Source organism: Odocoileus virginianus, chromosome 12 (genome assembly GCF_023699985.2).
Source record: "Odocoileus virginianus isolate 20LAN1187 ecotype Illinois chromosome 12, Ovbor_1.2, whole genome shotgun sequence".
Taxonomy (NCBI): Eukaryota; Metazoa; Chordata; class Mammalia; order Artiodactyla; family Cervidae; genus Odocoileus; species Odocoileus virginianus.
The window spans coordinates 16,998,140-17,020,760 of NC_069685.1; the positions used below are offsets into that span (position 1 = coordinate 16,998,140).

The 22,621-nt window shown below is 47.4% G+C and overlaps 1 protein-coding gene across 2 annotated transcripts in view; it reads left to right on the plus strand.

Annotated features, from left to right (window-relative positions):
• Window positions 1–22,546, plus strand: part of MAML3 (mastermind like transcriptional coactivator 3) — a 445,487-nt gene extending 422,941 nt beyond the window's left edge. The window contains exons 3-5 of one of the 2 annotated variants that reach the window (XM_070474834.1): window positions 9,131–9,379; window positions 13,779–13,866; window positions 19,006–22,546. In XM_070474834.1, the coding sequence (XP_070330935.1) occupies window positions 9,131–9,379; window positions 13,779–13,866; window positions 19,006–20,000 (1,332 nt within the window). In that variant the 3' untranslated portion in view covers window positions 20,001–22,546. The remainder of the gene's footprint in view (window positions 1–9,130; window positions 9,380–13,778; window positions 13,867–19,005) is intronic. The other variant, XM_070474835.1, reaches the window with a different exon arrangement.
• The last annotated feature ends 75 nt before the right edge of the window (window positions 22,547–22,621 follow it).

Genomic DNA, 22,621 nt, shown 5'->3' on the forward strand with positions numbered 1-22,621 from the left:
GAGTGTTAAAAATGAAAGTTGCCTTTTAAAAATAATACATTTTTAAATATTTATTTATCTGGCTGCACTGGCTCTTTGTTGCAACAGACAGGATCTTAGCTGCAGCATGTGAACTGTTAGTGGTGGTATGTAGGATCTAGTTCCCTGACCAGGGATGGAACCCAGGCACCCTGCATTGACAGCATGGAGTTTTAGCCACTAGGACACCAGGGAAGTCCCCTTTCAGACATTATTTTTAAATTTTCCCAATGATTGTGGGGAGGGTGAAAATCGGCAAAACGTGTATTTGTTGAAGAGTCAAAAGTCCGAGTAGGAATGCCATCCTGCTCACTGAGAACCTAGAAAGAAAATCAAGTTTAAAGTCTTAGACCCCATTATCCTAGGAATTAAGTTAGAACCAGAGACACAGCACTTCCTTCACCCTGACTTTCTAAAGCTGCATGATCAAGAAGTCATAGCAATAATAGTGATAACAAGCTATTTGTTGTATGGTCAGGACATGCCAGTCACTGGAACCTCGATGGAGCCGAGTTTCTACCCAAGCCTATTGGGTTCCTCCCATGTAAACGGCTCCTTCTTAAAAGCCAAACAAAGAACTTTCCTGCATCTCTTTAAACAGACTTAGCATTGCACCCCCAAGTTACTGTCCTGTGCATGATAAGCTTGCTAAATTGGTATACTACCTCAAAACTCAATCATCTTGGTGACACAGCCACATCATAAAACAAACTTTTTTTATCCAAACTTCCTCAGTAATCTGCTGAGACAGAGGAGTTTATATGGGGTGGATCTATTGGGGCACTGCTATGAATTTATTACAAGCAACTCTCCAAACCCACAGTGAAAAATTATTCTGGACAAGGACAAAGAAAGTCTTTAAAAGAAGCCACCATCCTGAAACCAAGTTTCTGCCCTGACACTTGATCAACTTCAAAGAGAATTCTAAGGTTTTATTTTATTTTGTTTCTTCCTTCCATTTCTGGTTGAATGGTCTAATCTTATGCCCTTTCTTTAAATGTCAAACTTGATACCACAAAGGCATCCTAATTTTGGGTATCAGGCAACATATAAAACATGATGTATATTTTTGTGCTCTTTCAGCTTCATCCTTTGATCCCAATAGAGTGTCTACCTTTTTCTTCTATTCCCATTCCTCTCCCCCACCCCCCTCCTTCCCATTTCTCTTTACTCCAGAGCCCTCTTGGGTGGTCTGCTCAATTTAGACCAGATGCATGTTCTGGTCAGTGGAAAAAGTCAGAATCCCAAAGACTGTGGGACATCAGGCAAGTAACTTAACCTCTCAGAGACTCAGACATTTTATTTTAATCAACAAAATAAGTTTGATTACACAGATGAAAACACTCATACAGTAAGGTGCCCCATACGTGTTAGTTGTCTTCTGTTGTTGTTTTGGGCCTTTTTCATGTCTGAAGAGGGAACTTTCCTCGAATCTTAGCTTTCCTACTGTCTATCAGACCAGGAGACAGGAAGCCTAGTGGCGTTTGATGCTTTCTCCCTGAGCAAAGGAGTTGAACTGGCCTCACCCATTCCTGGATCTTGGCTGCTCCTCAGCCTTCACAGCAGAACTGCAGGAGCACTGACCTTTCTGGAAGAATCACAGCATAGGCTTTCTCCAGAATTCTTAAGCTTATACTGCCTGCACAGCCCTCTGAAAATTAGATCTGTTCCAACTGCAGAAGAATTTGCAATAGAAACCTAAGTGGCTCAGCACTCTTGACTTGCTTTAGAAAGTGCAGGGTTTGTCATCTAATCAGGGCACAGACAGTGCTGACACCCCAGATTGCAGTCAGGGAACATACACCAGGATTATTTGCCCCAGTGAGTCTCAAAATATGGGGCATCGTGCTGATCCGTGTGTGTGTGGTCAGTCGCTCAGTTGTGTCTGACTCTTTGTGACCCCGTGGACTGTAGCTGGCCAGGCTCCTCGGTCCATGGGATTCTCCAGGCAAGAATGTAGGAGTGGGTAAGCATTCCCTTCTCTAGGGGGTCTTCCTGACCCAGGGATCAATCTCAGGTCTCCTGCATTGCAGGTGGATTCTTTAACATCAGAGCCACCGGGGAAGCCCTCTGGTTATCCTGGGGCATGTTGAATTGCACCCAGACACTCTAGTTCTGGAGACCTGGAGTAGAGTCTGAAAATTTGCATTTCTAACAAGCTCTCGGGTGATGCTAACGACGCTGGTCCTAGAACCACACTTTGAGAGCCGCTGGTTTAGCCCGTCATGGTTCCCCCACAGCCCACCCCATCCTGAAATTGGAGGAGGTTTTAGCACCTTCTTAGCCATTTTCTCTCTATAGCTCATTCATCCCCAAAGTTTTCTTTGTCGAGGGAGGAGTCCTACAGGATATGATTTCCATTTGAGGAGGTGAGGGTAGAGACCAAGCAGTCAGGTGGCCTCCTGAGCCTGAGAATGCCATGCCAGTTCACCACCCTGAGCCCCGGGGTGTCCACCCAGCTCCGCCGTGGGTGTCGGATTCTGACACGCAACTGCTGAACTCCTTCTCAGCAAGCGTGGTGTTCTGCGTGAAACGTCAGCTTCCACCTTTGAAAAGACTTCCTCTTTCTGAAACTTAAAACTTGACCAGTACCTTTGCAGGAGAAAGCACCCCGAGAGTGCTGATAAGGTTAGACACAGAAGCGGCGGGATGTATATAAAATCTAGACAAAATTCCATTTGGGCTGTTTTTGTGTTTTTGGTTTTTTTTTTAAATTACTTGACCCGCTTAAGTGTGTGTGTGTGAAAAGCACAGATTTGTTTTCTGAGACATGCCTTTTGTTTCTATACTAATTTTACTTTTCCCTACCGTGAACAATCCTCCTGTCTCCCCCCATTTCCTCCGGCACCCACTTCCTTCCCAATGACGCGCGGCGAGGAGAGGGTGGCGAACTGCGCCCCGGAGCGCGCAGCGACCTCCCCGGCGGCGGCGCAGCTCTCAGGCCGAGGACCGGGGGCCCCGGGGCGGCTCTCCCGGTCCCCTCGGCCCCCCGCGCTGCCCCCGCCGGCGCCCGGACCTCCGGGTCGGTTTCTTTGTTAAGAACGCCTGCGCGGAGAGGCATCTTCGGCCCTTCAGGGGCGCACAGGCTCCACTCCTGACTTCTCAGCCCCCAAAGGGCCTGTAAGCACAGAGGCTCGAGTCGAGAGGCTAAATTACGCCCCAGGGGGCTTCTTAAGTAAAATCCTAAATTTCATTTAGGCTCGTCGTAAGCCCTCCGATGGCGAAGCCGCTAAGCCCAGGCTCGCCCGCCCCCGGCGCCGCCCTCCCTGCGCCGGCTTCGCGCAGACGGGGTTACGGGGGATCCCTGGCCCTCTCGGACGGGCCGCCCCCCTGGCTCTGGGGTACGCCACAGTCCCTCCCCTCTCGGGTCGCCACCGCGCCCATCGCCTCCCCCAGCTCCCGGCCCTTCCGCTTCCTTCCTCCCCCACCCCCACTGAAATCGCCCTCCCCTCGGGCTGGAAGCAGAGTCGGTAATAAGAAACCAGTTCAGTGTCAGTCGGCTAGAGGGGGGAGATAACCCCAGAGATACACGGCAATGGAGAGAGAGCTCGTTTTATGTAAAGAGGGCCTCGAGTCACCAGGGAATTCCTGGATTGTCTCGGGCTGTCGTGTGTGATGTCCATCACGCCGCGCGAACACCATCTGCTCGGTATTATGCTCTCAGTTGCCAGGCTACCTGCTGTAGCAGTAACACTTGACTGCCTGGCTCCACGCTCGCAGCGTTAGCCCAGACGCGCCGGGCGGGGGTCCGGTGGGGGAGAAAGGCGAGTCATGATTAAGCCATCTGCAGGCTGGGGGCGGGGGGACGCGCCGCGCGGGCGGAGCGGGCGGGCTGGCGGCGAGGGCCGGGCTGACACCGCCATCTGCTGGGGCAGAGGCGGAACAGCAGCTGTTCCTTGTTCCCCACCCCACCCCCCGCCCAGAACACCTGAAAAAAGGCTGAAGCCCTCCGCATCCTCCAGTTCTCCACTGAGCGCCCCCCACCCCAGTCTCCATCACCACCCGCAGCCTCCCCTCCAAGGAGCCGGCAGCCTTTGGTTCACCGCCAGCAGCCCCAGCCCTTCTCACCCGAACACGATGCATTTCTTGAAAACACGTAAGAGACATGAAGCTTCCCTCTGCACAGATTTATAAATAAACAGCTGGCTGCTCTTAAGAGATATTTTTACCACAGCTGTTTTTTGAAGTAGAAAACGGCCTCTTAGGGGGGAGGTAGGGTGTTTTTTATACCTCCTACCTCTCTCTCCAGCCCATAGAAAATTGCTAAGATTTTTTTCCCTGGAGGAGAAGATACGTAAAATATATTCATTGGTTTTGATGCCCCCCCACCCCGTATTTTACTGAAGAGTGAGAGCTTTGGGAAGTAATGAAGATCTATGTAGTCAATTGGATTTCTGAGAGGAAGAGATGGCATTAAGATTCTGGGTGGAAGGCAAGGGAGGTCGTTGGGCAGGGGATGGAGTGGAGAGCAAGCTAGTAATTAAAACTAAAAATACTGCATCATTTGGCTTCAAGGCATTACATTTCTGGTGACGAAAGCTCAGCCTGGTTTTCTCTAATTGCACACACAGTGTGTGTCCTCCTTAGAAACAAGAGCTGTGGCTTGAAATCCTGAAATTCGACAGACTCGTGCTCATTAAGAACTCTTAGGCTGGAGGTTAAAAGCCACCATGTCAAGTGAAACAGCTAATGGCCTCAGCCAGCTCAATTTGTAAGGGAGTCACTTGGCGTGGCTTCACACTTGGCATGCACACCTAAGGCTGGGGCCCTAGCGTCACTCACCCACTGTTGAACGCAGCAGAACTGGTTGGGAGAGGTGTGTCAACCTAGGCTCACAGACGTTTCCTATGGAAGGGAGCCCTTTAAAAATGCACATGGCCCTCCTGCCTCTCCGGGTTCCACTGGAGTCACTGCAGGGAAATCGGTCTTCAGGTCTTCAGTGAGAAACCTAAAGGCAAAATCTTTGAGAGAGAATCATTTGGGAAAATACTTAAGGGAGGTAATACCGAACTTTCCCTTTGGGAAGGGTTTTTCCCACTGTGCTTTTGAAGTACAGCGCCACCCCCAGCCCCATCTGAAAGTAGAGCGTTGCTGTGAAATCTTTCCTAAGCCGAAATGGCCTGCAGTGAGTAAGCAAACACCTTAGGACACATCTTGCCAAGAGTGTGCAGAATAAATAGAGATAAAACACAGATGCTCACAGAGTTCAAAGCTGTGGCAACTCGCCGCTGAGATGCTGAGTGTAGTTCCTGGGGGAGGGGCTTGGCGGTGCCCCTCTCGCAGCTGGGGGTGCCTGCTGTCTCTATAATCACTCCCCGCAAAATAAACTCTGATGGTGTTTTAGATTTTCACCTTTTTCTATAAACTCTAAAATCTTCTTCAGATGTCTCCTGGTTAGCAAAACCAGGTACCAGTGTAGGTCTTCTGTAAAAGCTAAGTGGCGTAAAGTGAGCTTTTGAAATGTGGGTGATACCTATATTTATTTTTGGTCCAGGAAGACAGGGACGAGAAGTGCTGAGATGAATCTACATCCTCACCTTATTTGCTTCTCCCTTTCTTTCTGGGTGGAGAGAAGGCTGGGAAAGCAACTTATCACTACTTACCACTTCTGGGCAAGCTCACCAGGTACTTGTGGGCTGATCTCATAGGACAAGAATATCTCAGAGTGCACAAAGATAAACGGGGCCAGCCCACACCAGACCTCTCATAAAACCAAGCTGAAGAAAACTTGATCTCCCCTTGGGTCTCATTTTCTTTTCCCACTGTCTCCTCCTTATCAAAACTGGAGGTTTCAAATATGCTGAAATACACAGAAAAAAAAAAAAAAAGCTGTGTATCTGTATTTTCGCTGATTGGTTAACTGTCTGTTGTGTGAATTCCTTTGTTAGAGTGTTAAGTCAGTTGGCCATTTGTCTCCAAAGGTGGCAAGAAACAGCTTTATCCCACTGGAAGAAAGGGTTTGGAAAACAGGCAGCAAGTTTAGGGGGAAAAGAAGAGTGAAATATCTTGACCTCTGCAGGGATTAGTCTTAAAGTAAACTTTTTGGTAGCATAAAGTTCTAGGCATTATTGAATATGCAGTATTTTTATTAACATAAATATCTCATAACTCTCTATTCATTGTCTATGTACAGAGAAAATACACAAGGACAATGAGTTTTAACTTCAGCGACATCACACTTACATTTGAAAACTAGAACACAGTGTATTTGTGGGACAGATACTGTATATTTAGTTTACAAGCAATTCTTAGGTTCACTCTTGGCACCATGTACCCATAGTCCAGAAAAAAACCTGTGCTTATGGAAAGAATACTGAATGTAGTCTCAGAATCAGTATTTCAGTTCTGTGAATGCTGATTCTTCCATTTACTAACTGTGTGGCCTGGGCCACCACACTAACCAGAGCTTTTTTAAAAATATTTTTTTTTAATTTTATAAAAGTATAGTTGATTTACATTGTTGTGTTTCATTTCTGCTGTACAGTAAAGTGACTTTTGTATATATATATATACACACATTCTCTTCATATTCTTTTCCATTATGGTCTGTCACAGGGTATTATATATAGTTCCCTGTGCTATACAGTAGGACTTTATCCATATATATGTTTATCCGTCCTATATATAATAGTTTGCATCTGCTAATCCCAGACGCCCAGTCCCTCCCTCCTCAGCCACTCTCCCCTCGGCAACCAAAAGCCTGTTCTCTGTATCTGTAAATCTGTTTTTGTTTCATAAATGTATTTATCTATGTCATATTTCAGATTCTACATATAAGTGATAACACATGGTACTTGTCCTTCTCTGCCTGACTTACTTAGTATGATAATCACTAGGTCCATCCATGCTGCCACAGGGGCAATATTTCAGTCCTTTTTGTCACTGAACAGTATTCTATTGCATATGTGTGTACCACATCTTTATCCATGCATCTGTCAATTTAAGTTGTTTAGATTTAGGTTGTTTCCACATCTTGGTTATTGTGAATAGTGCTGCTGTGATCACAGGGTTGCATGGATCTTCTCAAACTACAGTTTTATCTGGGTATATGTCCAGGAGTGGGATGGCTTGATCATATGGCAACTCTATTGTTAGTTAGTTTAGCTTCTGGAGCTGTTGTTACCTGGATGAGAGGAGTGGTGGGTTTTTGTTTTTTTGTTGCTTGTTATGTTTTGTTTGGGTACTGGAGGGAGGGAAGAAGATCCAACACCATTCTATGTTTTGAGAGGAAACTCCCCTCAGGGTTGAGTGTATTGACACTGAAGAGGAAGAAAAGTGAAAAGAGGACAAATATTAAAATCCAGTTTGACTGCATGTTTTTCATTTAGGATGGCTCAAAAGAGGCAGATAAAATTCATGTTGTTCACAAAGCAGGCTTGTTGAATGCGTTAATGAAGGAATGCATTAACACTGATAGAAATACCATGGCAAATAGAAATAATATATAAAATTTGATAACTTCTAAACATCCATTTAAGACACTTTTGTATCTACATCTTTATAACCTTAATTTCCTTCACCACGTATAACTGAGACTAATAACCAGTAGAAACTGATTTCATAGATTTTACAGTCTGTCTTTTACAATCAATCTATCTTACAATCTTTCTTAAAAATCCAGTCTAACTGCCTGAAAAAATTTTGATGTAGATTTATTCACATTTGTCTCTCATGATCTCAGTCTCATAACTGTCCCTCACAAAATGACTGTGTATGTCCTTATCCATGTATTCATGTAATTTGTATACTTCAGACAGCAGCTTCTCTTTGCTCAGATTAATTACTTGAAACTTGAATGAATTAAAGGGAATCTTTCTGCGGAATGATCAGATAATACTTTGCCATTATGAGGTGTGCTTGGTAGAATGAACAGGAAAGGAAGCATCAGGAAACTACGTCTTATGGCCACACAGCTCCTTTTCCCATCAGTTGTTTGTTCCCAAAGGTCTACACCGTTGGGTTGTCGCTTCACCTCTGAGCACAGCCTCGGAGGAGTCGCCTGGGCTCTGAATGAGGAGTTCCCTACCTCCTGTTCCTTAAGCACTGGTCCTTAAAAGCTGACATCCTTTGACTGACTGACATAATTATTGAATCTAGGTACCCAGTTCAACCCCCAGCATTTAAATTATCTCAGACACCTGAGACTCAATTCTGTTTTTAAAGATGTTAGGAGATTCCGTATCTTTGGTCAGTGTGAAGTCACTGTCGTGTCCGACTCTTTGCGACCCCATGGACTGTAGCCTACCAGGCTCCTCCATCCATGGGATTTTCCAGGCAAGAGAGACTGGAGTGGGGTGCCATTGGTCAGTGTAACACATTCCTAATTCTTCCCATCAGCAATTCTCACTAGCAGGATTTTCTTTTTTTTTTTTTTTTTTGCATATGTCAGAGTTTTCAAATGTCACAATTTTCAAATAGCAGTTCTGCTGATTAATCAATTCCAGGAGCATTCTATAAATGTCTCTCCTACTAAGTAGCCCATTTTGGCCAGGCAGGCAGTGAGGATGAAGAGGCGATCAGGCTGCCTCATATCAGACTGAAAATGAGCCCCACCTGAGGGCTTATTCCCTTTCCTTTGGAGGAACACCGATGGTGAGCTGAAAATGCAATTCTTATTCTTTAGCCAATCCTATCAGAACAGGGGCTTCCCAGGTGGCCCAGTGGTAAAGAATCCGCCTGCAATGCAGGAGATTTAAGAAACATGGGTCCCATTCCCCAGTTGGGAAGATCCCCTGGAGTAGGAAATGGCAACCCACTCCAGTATTCTTGCCTGGAAAATCCCATGGACGGAGGAGCCTGGAGGGCTACAGTCCCCGGGGTCGCAACAATTGACACGACTTAGTGGCTAAACAACAACAACATCAGAAACAGACTGAACCTGGCCTCAGATTCCGCAGAGCCATTACCGGCCCCCTATAGCTTCTGCAGCCCCTCTGTGTTAAGAGCTCGGAGGACCGCTGTGTTCTCTTTATGGAAATGTAATGTGTGCCACTGGGGGTCCCGTAGGGAGGGAATACCCCATGCCCCATCCCCCTGCGCTTTCGTTCAGATGTGAAGTCACCACCTTCACTTCTTTCCTCTCTTCTCTTCCCTTCTCGTCCTGTTCTCCCAGGAGCAGCACCCAGCCGTGCTTCCCCGAACCACGGGCCCCATGCAGTCCTCCGTGCCCCCGGGCTCAGGGGGCATGGTCTCCGGAGCAGGGCCCGCGGGGCCAGGCTTCCTGGGCAGCCAGCCCCAGACAGTCCTCATGAAGCAGATGCTCATTGACCAGCGGGCCCAGCTGATGGAGCAGCAGAAACAACAGTTCCTGCGGGAACAGAGGCAGCAGCAGCAGCAGCAACAGCAGATTCTTACGGAGCAGGTAACTCATGCCCATGGTGGGCTTCATGCGATTCGCAAACATTTCTGCAGGGCCTGGTGTCTGTGAGCGAGTCTCAGGTCTCGTCCTTCATCCAGAAAGTCGCTGGCCAGCACTTCCCCAGACTACACAAGAGCCTGCAGAATTTAGACCTTTCCATTAGTTAGGCTTTTTCTTAAAATGAATTGGTTTGTTCTGAAAAGACAGGCTTCAGCCATGCATTTGAAGACCCCCTTGCCAGAGACCTGTCTTCAAGTCTGGCTTTTTGCTTCTGGCTTCTGGTACCGGGGGTCTGTGGAATCAGCATGGGGGTGGCGGGGGTGGAAGGGAGCTGGCTTACATTCTTCATAAATTCTGATATTCCCAGCGGGAAGAAAAAAAGAAAATAATTCAGAGAACTTTGTTTCTTGGAGGAAAGAGTCGGAAGGGGGGATTGAGAAGAATTCTCACAGCGTTGGTCATGAACAATGGAACGGGAACAATTGCAGAATAATAGGGCCCACAGAACTACTTGGAAACCTGAACTCCGGGTCACAGAAAGGGTGCAAACTTGAGAAAAATTCCCAGCAGCTTTGAAAACAGCTCAGGAAATCTTTGAGTTAAAGGCCTAACACAGAGAAAGCTTTACCTGAGGCGTGTTTGACCACCGTTGACACATAATTCCTCCGGCTTTGAAAGGAAGCCTTGCTGTGGGCTGCTCCTCTGAGTGTCAGTGTCTTGTTTTTTAAGAGGCCCTTGCCTTATTTCATGTTATCCTGAGAGAGGCCTGAGGTCTTCCATCTAGGCCGTCCCTAGATGGCTCCAGTGGGGGGTCTGACCCATGCATCTTGCCCTTCTGTTATAGGAGCCGTCTAAGGCTCAAGGTCCGCAGTTACCCTTCTAGAATGTTCCTAATAGGATCCGAATTTTGGACATTTATCAAGGATCCTCCACCCCACCCTTTCTATACAAGATGCTGTGTAGGACCAGAGGCACTTGAGGTCCTTAGTGACCAAGAGCAGCGTTCAAAGTGACACCAGTCATCCCCCCGCAAACAGAAAAATTGCACAGTTCACTTAGCTTCCCTTTTTCGCTTTTGTTCTTGAACAGCTGTGTAATTATCTCCCTTTTTACCAAGGTCAGTCAGCCGCCTGGCAGCTCTTGTACAAACAAACCTCTGTCCCTCTCACCCTGCATAAGGTGTGTGACAAGAAACCGCACTCATGTCTCTCGGACATTGATAAATGGGGCTCCCGAGGGGAACGCGGGGAAGCTGGGCTTTGCAAATCCTCCCCTAGCCAAGCCTAGGAAGTGTCCGATGTGCCTGGTCCTTTAAGTGATTGTCTTGGATGGGTGTGCTATGACTATGGCACAAAGGGGAGTCGGGGTAACCAGGCCAGATTTGGCTGTGCCAGTCCAGGGGTGTCCCTGCTCAGTGAGACCAGCCAAGCCCAGGGATGAGGAAGGAGGTGGAAGGAAGGAGAACCACCAAGGGTGGTGCCCACAGACCACGGGGCCAGACAGTGCGGGACCCTTCAGAACCCAGGACGCAGAAGACAGACACAGGGCTCCTCAGAAAAGCTGGGAATGGGAAACGGCAAGGAAAAAAACGAAGAGAGCTGTGTGTACCAAGAGCTGAAGAGGGGCCAGGAAAAGAACAGTTTACTCTGGGCCACATCTTTTGCTTGTGGTATGATTCTGGAAAAAAAACCGCTTCACCTCTCTCATCTGCCGAATAGATTTTCCTATTTCCCAGCCTTCTTCCCGATGTTCTCCTGAGGCACGTGTGTGAAATCCTTGGGAAACAGCCCAAGGTGGGGCTCTGTCGCATGACCCTGGTGTCACGGAGTGTGATGTCGGAGCTGCAGCCACAGGCCCCAGCCAGCCGTCCAGTGGGACTGGCCAGAGCTGGGGCAGAGGGATGGAGCATGCCACCTGCCCCTGGGGACAGTGCTTATCGATGCAGCTCCCTGGGGGTCCACACTCTTGAGGATGAATGTGGCCATATCAACGCCAAGCTGATTTTCTTGGTCCCTGCAGCAGCAGAGAAAGTATCTTAACGTTTTCAATTTTGCCAGCAGTGTACTGGGAACACATGGGTTTCCCCAAAAGGACATGGGAGGGAAAACAGAAAGATTGGGGATCTGGCATATCTTTGGGAACATTCAGATGGTTCTCAGTGGACTTAGAAATCAGAACAGAGCAAGTAGAAACCAGGTGTGAATTCACGTTTAATGCATTTTTCTCAGCGCACAGAGCGTGTCAACTGCCATCCGTTCACTAAGGTTCAGTGGATCCTGGAATTTTAGATCTGAAAGAAATGTTAATCATGAAGTCTCTTTATTTTACACATGAGGAAAACTGAGGAAGGGGAGTTGACATGATTTTTTTTTAGAGATCACAGAGCTAGCGAGAGCCAGAGGCTAGACTGGCACCTTGGACCCCCTGATTCCTGACCCAAGCCCACTACCCCAGACTCCTTCAGGGTTTATACCCATTTGTTGGTAGGACACTAAAATTCTTAGATAATATGGGAAGTTTGGCTTCAGAGAAGCTTTTAAATGCTCAGCTTACTTTCAATAATGTTCTTAGATTGCTGCCTAAAAGATTAGCATGGTTTCTTGTCTATGCTGTGTCTACACAATTAATTCATTTCAACAGCAAAACACCACGGTAGGCCCTACAGGATAGGGTGAACAGAGGCCGTTCTTTTCTTCAGTTGCCAGAGTGCTGGCTGGCCTTGTCAACAAAAAGAGAAAAAAGAAAACAAAAAAAGAAAGAAAGAAAAAGAAAATTATAGAGCTGCCCAGGAACAAAAACAAGAGAAAAAAAATAGAAATAAACACATGTGTTAAGAAGTGGTCAATGTGTGTTATTTTTATAATGAACACTCTGAAGAGCAGAACCCTGGTTATTTGTTTTTCTAGCCCTTACAGATGAAAGGTGCTTAATGAATATTCCACAGCTGCCGAGGAAGTCAAATGACACCCCGAAGGTCACCCAGCTACTTGACATTAGACCCAGAATGAAAATCCCTTTCTTTGCTCTTTCCACCTCATTCTTATTTTCTCTCCCTTTTCACATTCAGCATGATAATGATACGTAGTAGCCTCCCCAGTATATTGGTAACAGCACCCGCAGTGCAGAAGCCCAGAGACTGGAAGAAGAAAAACTAAAACGCAGGCCTCATGGTTCCTGGTGTATGTGGAATCCCACACGGTTCCTTCAAGGCAATAGATGCTGTATTTTTGACTCGCGGAGATGTATTTTGCAGGCAGTGTGACACCCTGGGACTAAAATGAGGCTTTTTTAAAATAGTCCCTGAGAATTCCATCTTCTTATACCCGAAGCATCTATTTTAGGTCATTAAAAATTAGGTGCTTGTCTGTCTGAGTTCGGTCTCGATACTGAGAAAGGCATGCAGCTGATACTGGGAAAGCAAAGTCAGAACTGCCTCCCTGGGCTTCCTGGTGGCTCAGAGGTAAAGACTCTGCCTGCCAACGCAGGAGACATGGGTTTGATCCCTGGTCTGGGAAGACCCACATGCCATGGAGCAACTAAGCCTGTGCGTTACGACCATTGAACCTGTGCCCTAGAGCCCAGGAACCGCAACTCATGTGCCATGTGCTGCAGCTGCTGAAGCCCTCTTGCCCGAGCGCCCATGCTCTGCAACAAGAGAAACCGCTGCCACGAGGAGCCCGCTCACCGAAACTAGAGAAAAGCCAATGCAGCAACAGCAACCAAGCACCACCAAAAATAAGTAAAATTATTTTTTTACAAAACTGTCTCGGTGACTACACATCCCTTTTAAGCCAGCAAGACCACATGGCAGACATACCACAGAGGTTCACCAAGGATGTTGGTGGAAGACGTGGCTCTGACAGCCAAATATCGGAAACACCCTAAATAGCCATCCCTTGCAGCATAGATAAAGCCACGGAGGTATGTTCTTTGGGGGGGAATACTACTCAACAGTGAGGACGAACCATCCACACTGCAGACATCAACCTGGATGAAGCTCGAAAATGCAACAAATGCAAAAAGACAGACACAAAAGCCAAACTTAAATACCATGTCTAAACCCACTTCTATGAAGTACAGAAGCCGACGTAACTAATATAGAGTTGGGTTGGGGGTACTCCCCAGGGGTCAGGGGAAGGGTAGTGACGGGGAAGGGACAGGAGGGGCTCCTGGCAACATTTGTGTCTTGATCCAGAGGCTGGTTCCCAAAAGTGTGTCCATTTGGGAATATCCCTCACACTGTGTACGGGTGCTGCATGCCTGGGTGCTTACCTCTATGTGCGCTATTCTTCAATACAACGTTTAGTTTGTGAAAGCCGCCTTCCTCGGGACGGCTGGGGTATTTATGTGCACGGTCTCTCCCGTCTCACCTCCTGGCCCTCCTTGCCCTCTGTCGTTTCAGCAGCTGCAGCAGCCGCACTTGCCCCGCCAGCATCTGCAGCAGCAGCAGCGGAATCCCTACCCAGTGCAGCAGGTCGCCCAGTTTCAAGGTGAGGCCGGCGCACGCCTCTGCCGTTGTATTCCCTCCAGCGGGGAAGTTAAAGTGAATGTCACCCGGTAACAGTGCCGTGGGAGCTGTGTTTGGTGTCCAAGTAATAGTGAAAATAGTTAAGACCTGATGTACCAACCAGTCAGAATATCAGGCATTAACCTTTCAGCCACTGGGCCCCAGAGACATCCTGGTGGGCCCAGGATGGGGTCATGGTGACTTTGGGGGTGGGGCCGGAGCAGCTATTCTTTACTAAAAGTACAGAAATATTTCAATATTTTAACAACCAGGGCTTCCCTGGTGGCTCATATGGTAAAGAATCTGCCTGTAGTACAAGAGATCCAGGTTCAGTTCCTGGATTGGGAAGATCCCCCGGAGTATGAAATGGCAGCCCACTCCAGTATTCTTTCCTGGAGAATCCCATGGACAGAGGAGCCTGGTGGGCTACAGACCATTGGGGTCGCACAGTGTTGGACACAACTGAAAAACAAACACTTCGACTTTCCAAAGACATCCAGGCGCCTGTTGACCCAGTATCAGCCTTGTTGGTATCTAGATCACATCTCACTGACCACAGTGGGGAAAATCTTGTGTCACGCTTTTATTACTAATCCTAGCAGGTCTGCTGACCAAAGCCCTAACTTCCAGCAACTGCAGTGGAAGAATCTAGCCTTGAGCAACCACTAATCTCTGAACATAGAAGACAAACAGGGACTTGAGCTTGATTGGACGGTCTTGATCCTGCTGCCCTTTGCACAAATCCTGAAGCATGGCCCCAGGAGGAATGGCGGCACTGTCTGGGGTTGCCTTTCCTCTGTAGATTGCTGTTGTTCAGTCACTAAGTCCTGTCTGACTCTCTGCGACCCCATGAACTGCAGCACGCCAGGCTTCCCAGTCCTTCACCATCTATGGGGGTTTGATCAAACTCGTATCCATAGAGTCAGTGATGCTATGTAATCTTCTCATCCTCTGTTAGCTCCTTCTCCTCCTGCCTTCAGTCCTTCCCAGCATCAGGATCTTTTCTAATGAGTTGTCAGCTCTTTGAAACAGGTGGCCAAAGTATTGGAGCCTCAGCTTCAGTATCAGTCCTTCCAGTGAATATCCAGGGTTGATTTCCTTTAGGATGGACTAATTTGATCTCCTTGCAGTCCAAGGGACTCTTAAGCATGTTCTCCAGCACCAGATTGGTCGCCTCAAATATCAATCCTTTCCATCTCCAACAGAGGGAACCCCTCTGCCTCTTATATGATGGTGGAGGATGAGTCTGAGGACCCTCCCCACTCTCGTCCACAGGAGTTTTCAGGGGGCCACAGGAGTCATGAAGCAGCAGAAATCCTAATTCCTGTCCTCTATCCTCTTGGAGGACCTAGATCAATGCATCCTCACTTCTCAAATGTTACCTCTCAGTTTGACAATCTGCCAGAAGCCAGGAAGTCCCTTGCACAGAAGCATGCATATATAGTAAATAAATACAAACTTTATGGATCATTTTTCAAGAGCTACCCTTTTCCATAGACTGTGGGTGAAAAATTTGTGATCTGGGGTAGCATTTTTCATTCTTCGGGTTGCAACACCCAAATAGTTTGTGTCCAACTCTTTGTGAGCCCGTGGACTGTAGCCCACCCAGGCTCCTCTGCCATGGGGATTCTCCAGGCAAGAATACTGGAGTTGGTTGTCATGAGCTCCTCCAGGGGATCTTACCAACCCAGGGATCAAACCCAGGTCTCCTGCATTGCAGGCAGATTCTTTACTGTCTGAGCCAACAGGAAAGCCAATTGAAGATAATTTGGTGGGCCACAACCAGCATTTTTAAAGTGAAATAATAGGAAAAAAATGATCGGAGTGTATCATAATGAGGGCAGCTTTTGTTTCTGTCCTGAGCCCACGTATGTGAGTACTGTGAGTTGTGGTTCAGAGTCTGAAAGCCGCTGGTGTTCACAGCTAGATCTTCCTGAGGATAGCCTGTGGACTCCCTGGGGCTTGAGCAGCTACCACCCTTAAATCTGTGGGACAGTTATATCACTTCAGATCCTTCTGGGCCCCACACAGGGAAGGACAAAGGGAATTGGGCTGTCCGTGAAAGTTCTGTGTAGTAAATTAGTGCCAGTATTCTTTGAAGAATTCTATTCTCACTTGGCCATGGATGCGGAAGAGTTACTGTTCCAGGCATGGTTTTTGTTGCAGACACCGAGCTCTCTTTTTATACCTGTAGTTCTCAGACTTGAGCCTGCGTCAGGTCACCAGCTGAACTGGTTCAAAACATAAATGGCCCCCTCTCACTCCCAGAGTCTCTAATTCAGGAGATCTGGAGCCGGATCTGTATTTGCATCTGTATTTGCATCTGTAACAAGTTCCCCAGAGATGCTGCTGCTGCTGCTTCTGGCCCAGGGGCCACACTTTGGGAACTGGTGCTTTATATTATGAACTAATTGAAACCATTAAATCTGACAAACCTGGCACCATGTCCTTTGAGTTTTCTAGATTCATAACTCATTAATTTTTAGAATAAAAAGACCCACCAAAATTTAATAACTCCTCCATGAGTTATTCTAGATGGCTTGGCTCCAATTTAAAAGTTCTACTCTGAACTTTTCTAAAGCCCCAAATTACAGGCAGTCCACCTAAAACTTTCATACACTTAAGCTGAACAACTAGTTATATTTGAGGGTTCCTGAGCTGATTGATACGATTTTTTTTTTTTACTCTTTTCAGTATTTTCACGTATTTGACCAACATCCTAGATAGCATAATGTTATGTACCTGAGAAAAGAGCAAATTGATAGATAAGAAATTTTGTCATTGGACAGAGGTTCTGTTCAAATTAACTTGTCTAAGACCTACAGGTCTGCCCACCACTATACTTTTCTAAGGTTTTTGTTTTTTTTTTCAAAGGTTTTAAAGATGATCTTTCGCTTATTGAGTTCTGTGCCTCTGGGCAGTGTTACATGCCTACAGGGAAGTGCTTATTTTTTATAACTATAAACTTCCTGTGAGTGAAAATAGAACATAGATCCTTTTAGGGAAAAAAATTGCATGTTACTGTCTCTTTTTGAATATGGAAATTTTTCTTTGACATTGTGATGTTAACCAATAGACAAGAAAATTAATTTGACTATAATGTCTCACAGTAACACCTATTTTAGACAAAAATTTGAAGAAAGTATGTTGTTTAACACATGCAGTAATCTTATTCACAAAATTATTCCAGACAAAACCTAATCCTTCAACATATTAATTCTAAAGATACAACAAAAATATCCAGAATACGAAAGTCCTTTCATCTGTTTCCAGCAGCCTGTTTATGTAATTTGGGTCTGTTCAATCAGTCTGAGTCAGCAATATTTTTCCCTTAAATTTTTTTATAAGCAACCCAATCACCCGTTTCACCCCAGTTGATCAGACTGGCTGTGCAGTTGATACAAATTTAGTCATTAAGGTCACAAGACTTCATAACAAGATCACAAGCTGCAATATATACTACCATCCAGTGTTTAATTAGGAACTTCTTAATATCTTTATTATATCTAAATCCACTTTAGCTATCATTAAGCTCAAAACAAAAGATTGAAATGCTTCTAGGGATCTCCCGCAGATCTTTCTGGTTTCTTCACAGTAACCATTTCATTTTTCAATGCAGCCTGATACTGACCTCAAGGCACAAAAACTTAAGTCATAACCAAATTTCCCATATATGGAGACATGGTTGCTGCCCAGAAATCAATAACCCCATCAGAAAGACAAGAAACACACTTCTCTTATCTGCCAAGGTGCCAGGATTAACAAGGTTACACACTATTCTCATCTGATTTCTCATCCCACTTCCAGGAATGATCAAATTTGCTTATAATATTGATTGGCTCCCTTTTATATGCTGCACCTTTTTTAAATGTCCAGGAAAAAAACTATTTTTCTGTTTTTCATAGACTTCATCCTTAGCAGAGAACAAAAAATCTATTTTTGTACACTTCCTAGCCCTTGAACGTTGACTGGACTTCTAGAGGTGACATTTTTATTCTCTTGGCTGGTTTAGAAATTTCCTGGAAATGTGTAAAGAAGGGCTCACTCAAATGTCAAATAGAGTTGAATGACTGGGCGTTGGTACTCTGGTCAACTTCTAAGCGGGATCATTGAAACTGCCTTAGTGGTCATTGCTGATTTGAAGGTGTGGCCTTTGCATCAGTGCATCAAGTTCATTGCCAGGTAACAAGTAGGAGGATGACTTCTTTCTCTAATTCAGGAAGCTGGCCAGTTCGCACTGACATGTTGTGATTCAGAGAATCTGGAGCATGTGGAAATCTACAGAGGGGATCCAAACAATGTCCCATCTGTCAAAATAGCTTCTTAGCAAAAGCAGGGGCCTTTAACCTCTCAAATCCTGCTCAAATCTTCAGGGAAATTAGTCTAATGGTCTTTATTGATAGTATTCTCTACTGAGCCATATTCCACATCACAAATAGGATGTGCAAAGTGAGGCACCGTTCTTCTTAATTTAGCTTGGGAGGTGAATTTTCCTCTCACCTCCAAAAGATGCTATCTTATTGGTTGAGGATCATATAAAGAAGTGGTGGTTTAGTCGCTAAGTCATGTCCAACTCTTTCAACCTGATGGACTGTAGCCTGCCAGGCTCCTCTGTCCCTGGGATTCTCCAGGCAAGAATACTGGAGTGGGTTGCCATTTCCTTCTCCAGATCTTCCCGACCCACGAATGGAACCCAGGTCTCCTACATTGCAGGCAGGTTCTCTACCGATTGAGCTATGAGGGAAAGAAACAACTGTTTCTGTAATAGGAGCAAAAATAATATCAGGGTATATCAAATAGAAAAGTCAACTACTGTGTGATCCCAATTTTCATGTGTATTTTTATATGTTAAGGTAAGTTAGCAGTAGTCATCTCTGGATGGTGGGGATTTGGGTGACTTTCATTTTCATTTCTGTACTTTCCCTATTTTCCAAAATTTTCAAAATCAGTGTATGTTATAGTAAGAAAAATAATCATCTCTCTTTCAGGATTTATTATCAGAGTAGATCCTTTCATCTATTAATCAAAGCATTTTTGTCATTCCCAAAGAAAAGTCCAGCTACGTGTTACTGTGCACCGCTTGTGGAGATGAGTGAAGAGGTGTGTCCTTTTTTCTCTGCAGGGTCTCCCCAGGATATAGCAGCTGTGAGGAGCCAGGCCGCCCTCCAGAGCATGCGAACTTCACGGCTGATGGCACAGAACGCAGGCATGATGGGAATGGGACCCTCCCAGAACCCAGGGACAATGGCCACAGCGGCCGCCCAGTCTGAGATGGGACTGGCCCCTTACAGCCACACAGCTACCAGCCAACCAGGAATGTACAACATGAGCGCAGGCATGACCCAAGTGCTGCAGCACCCAAACCAAAGCGGTATGAGTACCACACACAGCCAAGCCCAGGGGCCGCGGCAGCCCACCTCCGGGCAAGGGGTTGGGATGGTGAGTGGGTTTGGTCAGGGCATGCTGGTGAACTCGCCCATGACCCAGCAGCGCCAGCCGATGAAGGGGCCGGTAGGCCAGGCCTTGCCCAGGCCCCAGGGCCCGCCGAGGCTGCAAAGCATCATGGGAACGGTCCAGCAGGGAAGCCAGAGCTGGCAGCAGAGAGGCTTACAGGGGATGCCTGGGAGGACTAGTGGAGAGTTAGCATCATTCAACAATGGCGCCAGCTACCCACTGCAAGCCGGCCAACCGCGGCTGACCAAGCAGCACTTCCCCCAGGGACTGAGCCAGGTGGTGGATGCGAACCCTGGCGGGGTGAGAACGCTCAACCCGGCTGCCATGGGTCGGCAGATGATGCCACCGCTCCCGGGGCAGCAAGGCGCCGGCCAGGCCAGGCCCATGGTCATGTCAGGCCTGAACCAGGGCGTTCCTAGCATGCCAGCCTTCAGCCAGCCCCCGGCACAGCAGCCGATGGCCAGCGCCAGCTTTGCCTCCAGCAGCCAGAGCCAAGCCTATGAGCGGAACCCCCCTCAGGACATGTACAATTACAGCGGTGACACGGCCGGGGCGTCCTTCCCCGGCCTCTCGGACGGCGCCGACCTTGTGGACTCCATCATCAAAGGTGGGCCAGGGGACGAGTGGATGCAGGAGCTCGATGAATTGTTTGGAAACCCCTAGTCAGGAGCGGCCCTGGCCACCACAGCTCCAGTGGTTTAAAGCTCCAACCGTGAAAAAGAAACAGGATGTCACTGCATCCTTGTTTTTTTGTGTTGTTTTTTTGACCCACGTGATCTGAGCAAAGCTGCAGTCAGCTGACTGTGGAAGATCCAGGCCGCCAATCCACAGCCCTGCCGGGCCCCGTTTCACCTGATTTTCACACAGCAATGGAGACAGACGCCCTGCGGACCCTGCTGCGAGAGAGGGGGACACACCAGAGGTGGGCAGGGAAGATGATTCCCAAGCCCTCAGCTTGGCACTCCCTGTGATCACCCAGCCCAGCAAGAGTCGCTGCAGCCAAGACAGACTGGGGCCCCACGTGAGGTGGCCGTCCGAGCCTCCTGGCCTTGGCCCGGGTCTACAGCTTTGGAGACCCAGAGGGGAGAGAGCCTGGGGCCGAGAGTCCCACGGAAGCCCCTGGGTGGTGGCGCAAGCCAAGAGCACAGGTCAGATACGCGCTGAACTCTGGCTGCAGAGAGATACCAGCCTTCAAGACACGCTACTGGGCTTGGAGGGAAGGTACAAGGAACAGTGAGATGTCACAGGAAGACAGGAGACCCCACAGCCTGTATCCTGCTCATGATGACCTGCAGGAACCTTAGAGCTTGGAGAAGGGTCCTGGCAGTCCTGGGCGGGCAGCCCTCTGCTGATGACCGTGGTGGCTATTACTCCGGGGAGTTGGCCTGGAGCTTCCTGGGGGCCCGGTACGACCTGATACGTCTCAGCGGGTCCTTCTGCTCCCGGAGGCCAAGGATGGGGAGGCCCAGGGTGGACGCTGTGTGTCTTGTCAGTGCGGCCGCCTTCCCCCGAGCTGGTCCCTGCCCTGTTCCTCTTCACCTCCGCCCCGGCCTGCCTGTGCTGGTCCTTGCAGACTATCCGAGAAGAAATGAAGCTTTTGTCTTTAGGGAGCCTGGGCGGAGGGAAAATAAGAGCAAGAAGAACTTAGACAATGCCTGAAATGCAAAGGCCACACTGGAGTTTTTCTTTCTCTGCCTGGAACCGAGAGGGTTGCTCTGCTGCTCGGTGGTGGGTTTCCATGAGCTGCATCTGATGTTTCTGGGACGCTAGGGCGGACCAGCCTGGACATCACTGGCTCTGGTTCCCTTTGGGAAAATCCCAGGGGTGATGCTCTTAAAGCAGCCTGACCCCTCATCCCTGCTCATCAGAAAGACAAATCTCAAGCCCTGAAAGCTGAGGAACTGAAAAACCCATTGCTCCACTTCACACATTTTGATAGTGAAAAGAGGGAAGGTATGGTTCCTTTCCTTGAGCAAAGCAATCCCCTCTTGAAGTTCTGTACAGTTGTTCTTTGTGTAATTCACTCAGATCTGTCCTAAGTGAAGTCTGTTGGAAGGGATCCACAACCTCTGCTGCTGGAGGGCTGGTCTCATCTGCCCTCCCCTCCCCTCCCACTGGCCTGTTTTGGAGGCCACGGGACATAGTTCTTGTCCTAAGTGAGTGAGCGTGGCATAAGCTTTTCTCCTGCCATCCCTTCCCTCCATGTCCAAAAGGCAGGCTTGCTTCTGTGCACTCACATGTCACTTGCCACACCAGAGCCCCTGCCCAGCCTGGGGAGTCACACTGGGGGCAGGTCCTGGGACTGAAGCGGGTAAAAATGAAGCGCTGGGACAGAGGATGTAGAGAGGCAGCAGGCAGGCAAACACTGCCCGGGGCCTGCTCGCCAAGTACCAAGGTCACAGCTCTCCTCGGCAAGGGGCAGCCTGGAGACCAGAGGGGGCCACGTGGGCGAGGACCCAGGTCGGGGCTGCGGTCCCTGGGGGAAGAGGTGGTGGCGGGCTGACCATGAACTTCCTGCGTGGGGAGGGCCACCGCCAGGGGAGCTCTCAAATGGAAGCAGATGAAAACCAAAAACAAGAGAAATTGAAGAAACGAGAAGACACAGAAATATATAATTACCTTTTTCTGAAAGGTACAGGAAATAAATATATAAGCAATGATGAGAAACTGGAGGTGGCTGATGGAGGGGGGCAAGGGGGCCTCTGTTCTCCCTTAAAAGCTTCCTCCGAGTGCTCAGTACTGGGACCAACTACATAGAGAGGTAGATTTTAATAAGGTGGCTTCGTTTTGTTTTTTGTTTTTACCACGGTGCTGATGTATATGTAATGTCTAAAAAAAAAGTTATTTGTAAATAAGTTTTTACAATACTACAGATATCACTGGGTCTACTATCTGTAAAAAATATACATATAATATATATATATACTGTTTGTTTAAAATAGAGTATTTTTATTTCATTCCTTAACTCATCATCCCAGCAGTGGTATTGCACTTCAGATGATATCGAATTACTAATTTGTACTGTATGATCTATGGCAACTTCCTCCATTTGATTCAGATTTTTCTAGTTTTCTGGTTTTACTTTGTACATTGAGCATTGCTTCTTTCCTTTTGAGAAATGTACAGAACTTGGAAATGTAGAAATGAAGTGATGTTGGCATACCACTTTTAAAGAAAAAAAAAAAATAAAAGATCGTTATCTGAACCAATCCAAAGTTTAGTTTATTTTAGGGAATTCCCTGACAGGCCAGTGGTTAGGACTCTACACTTTGATTGCCAAGAGG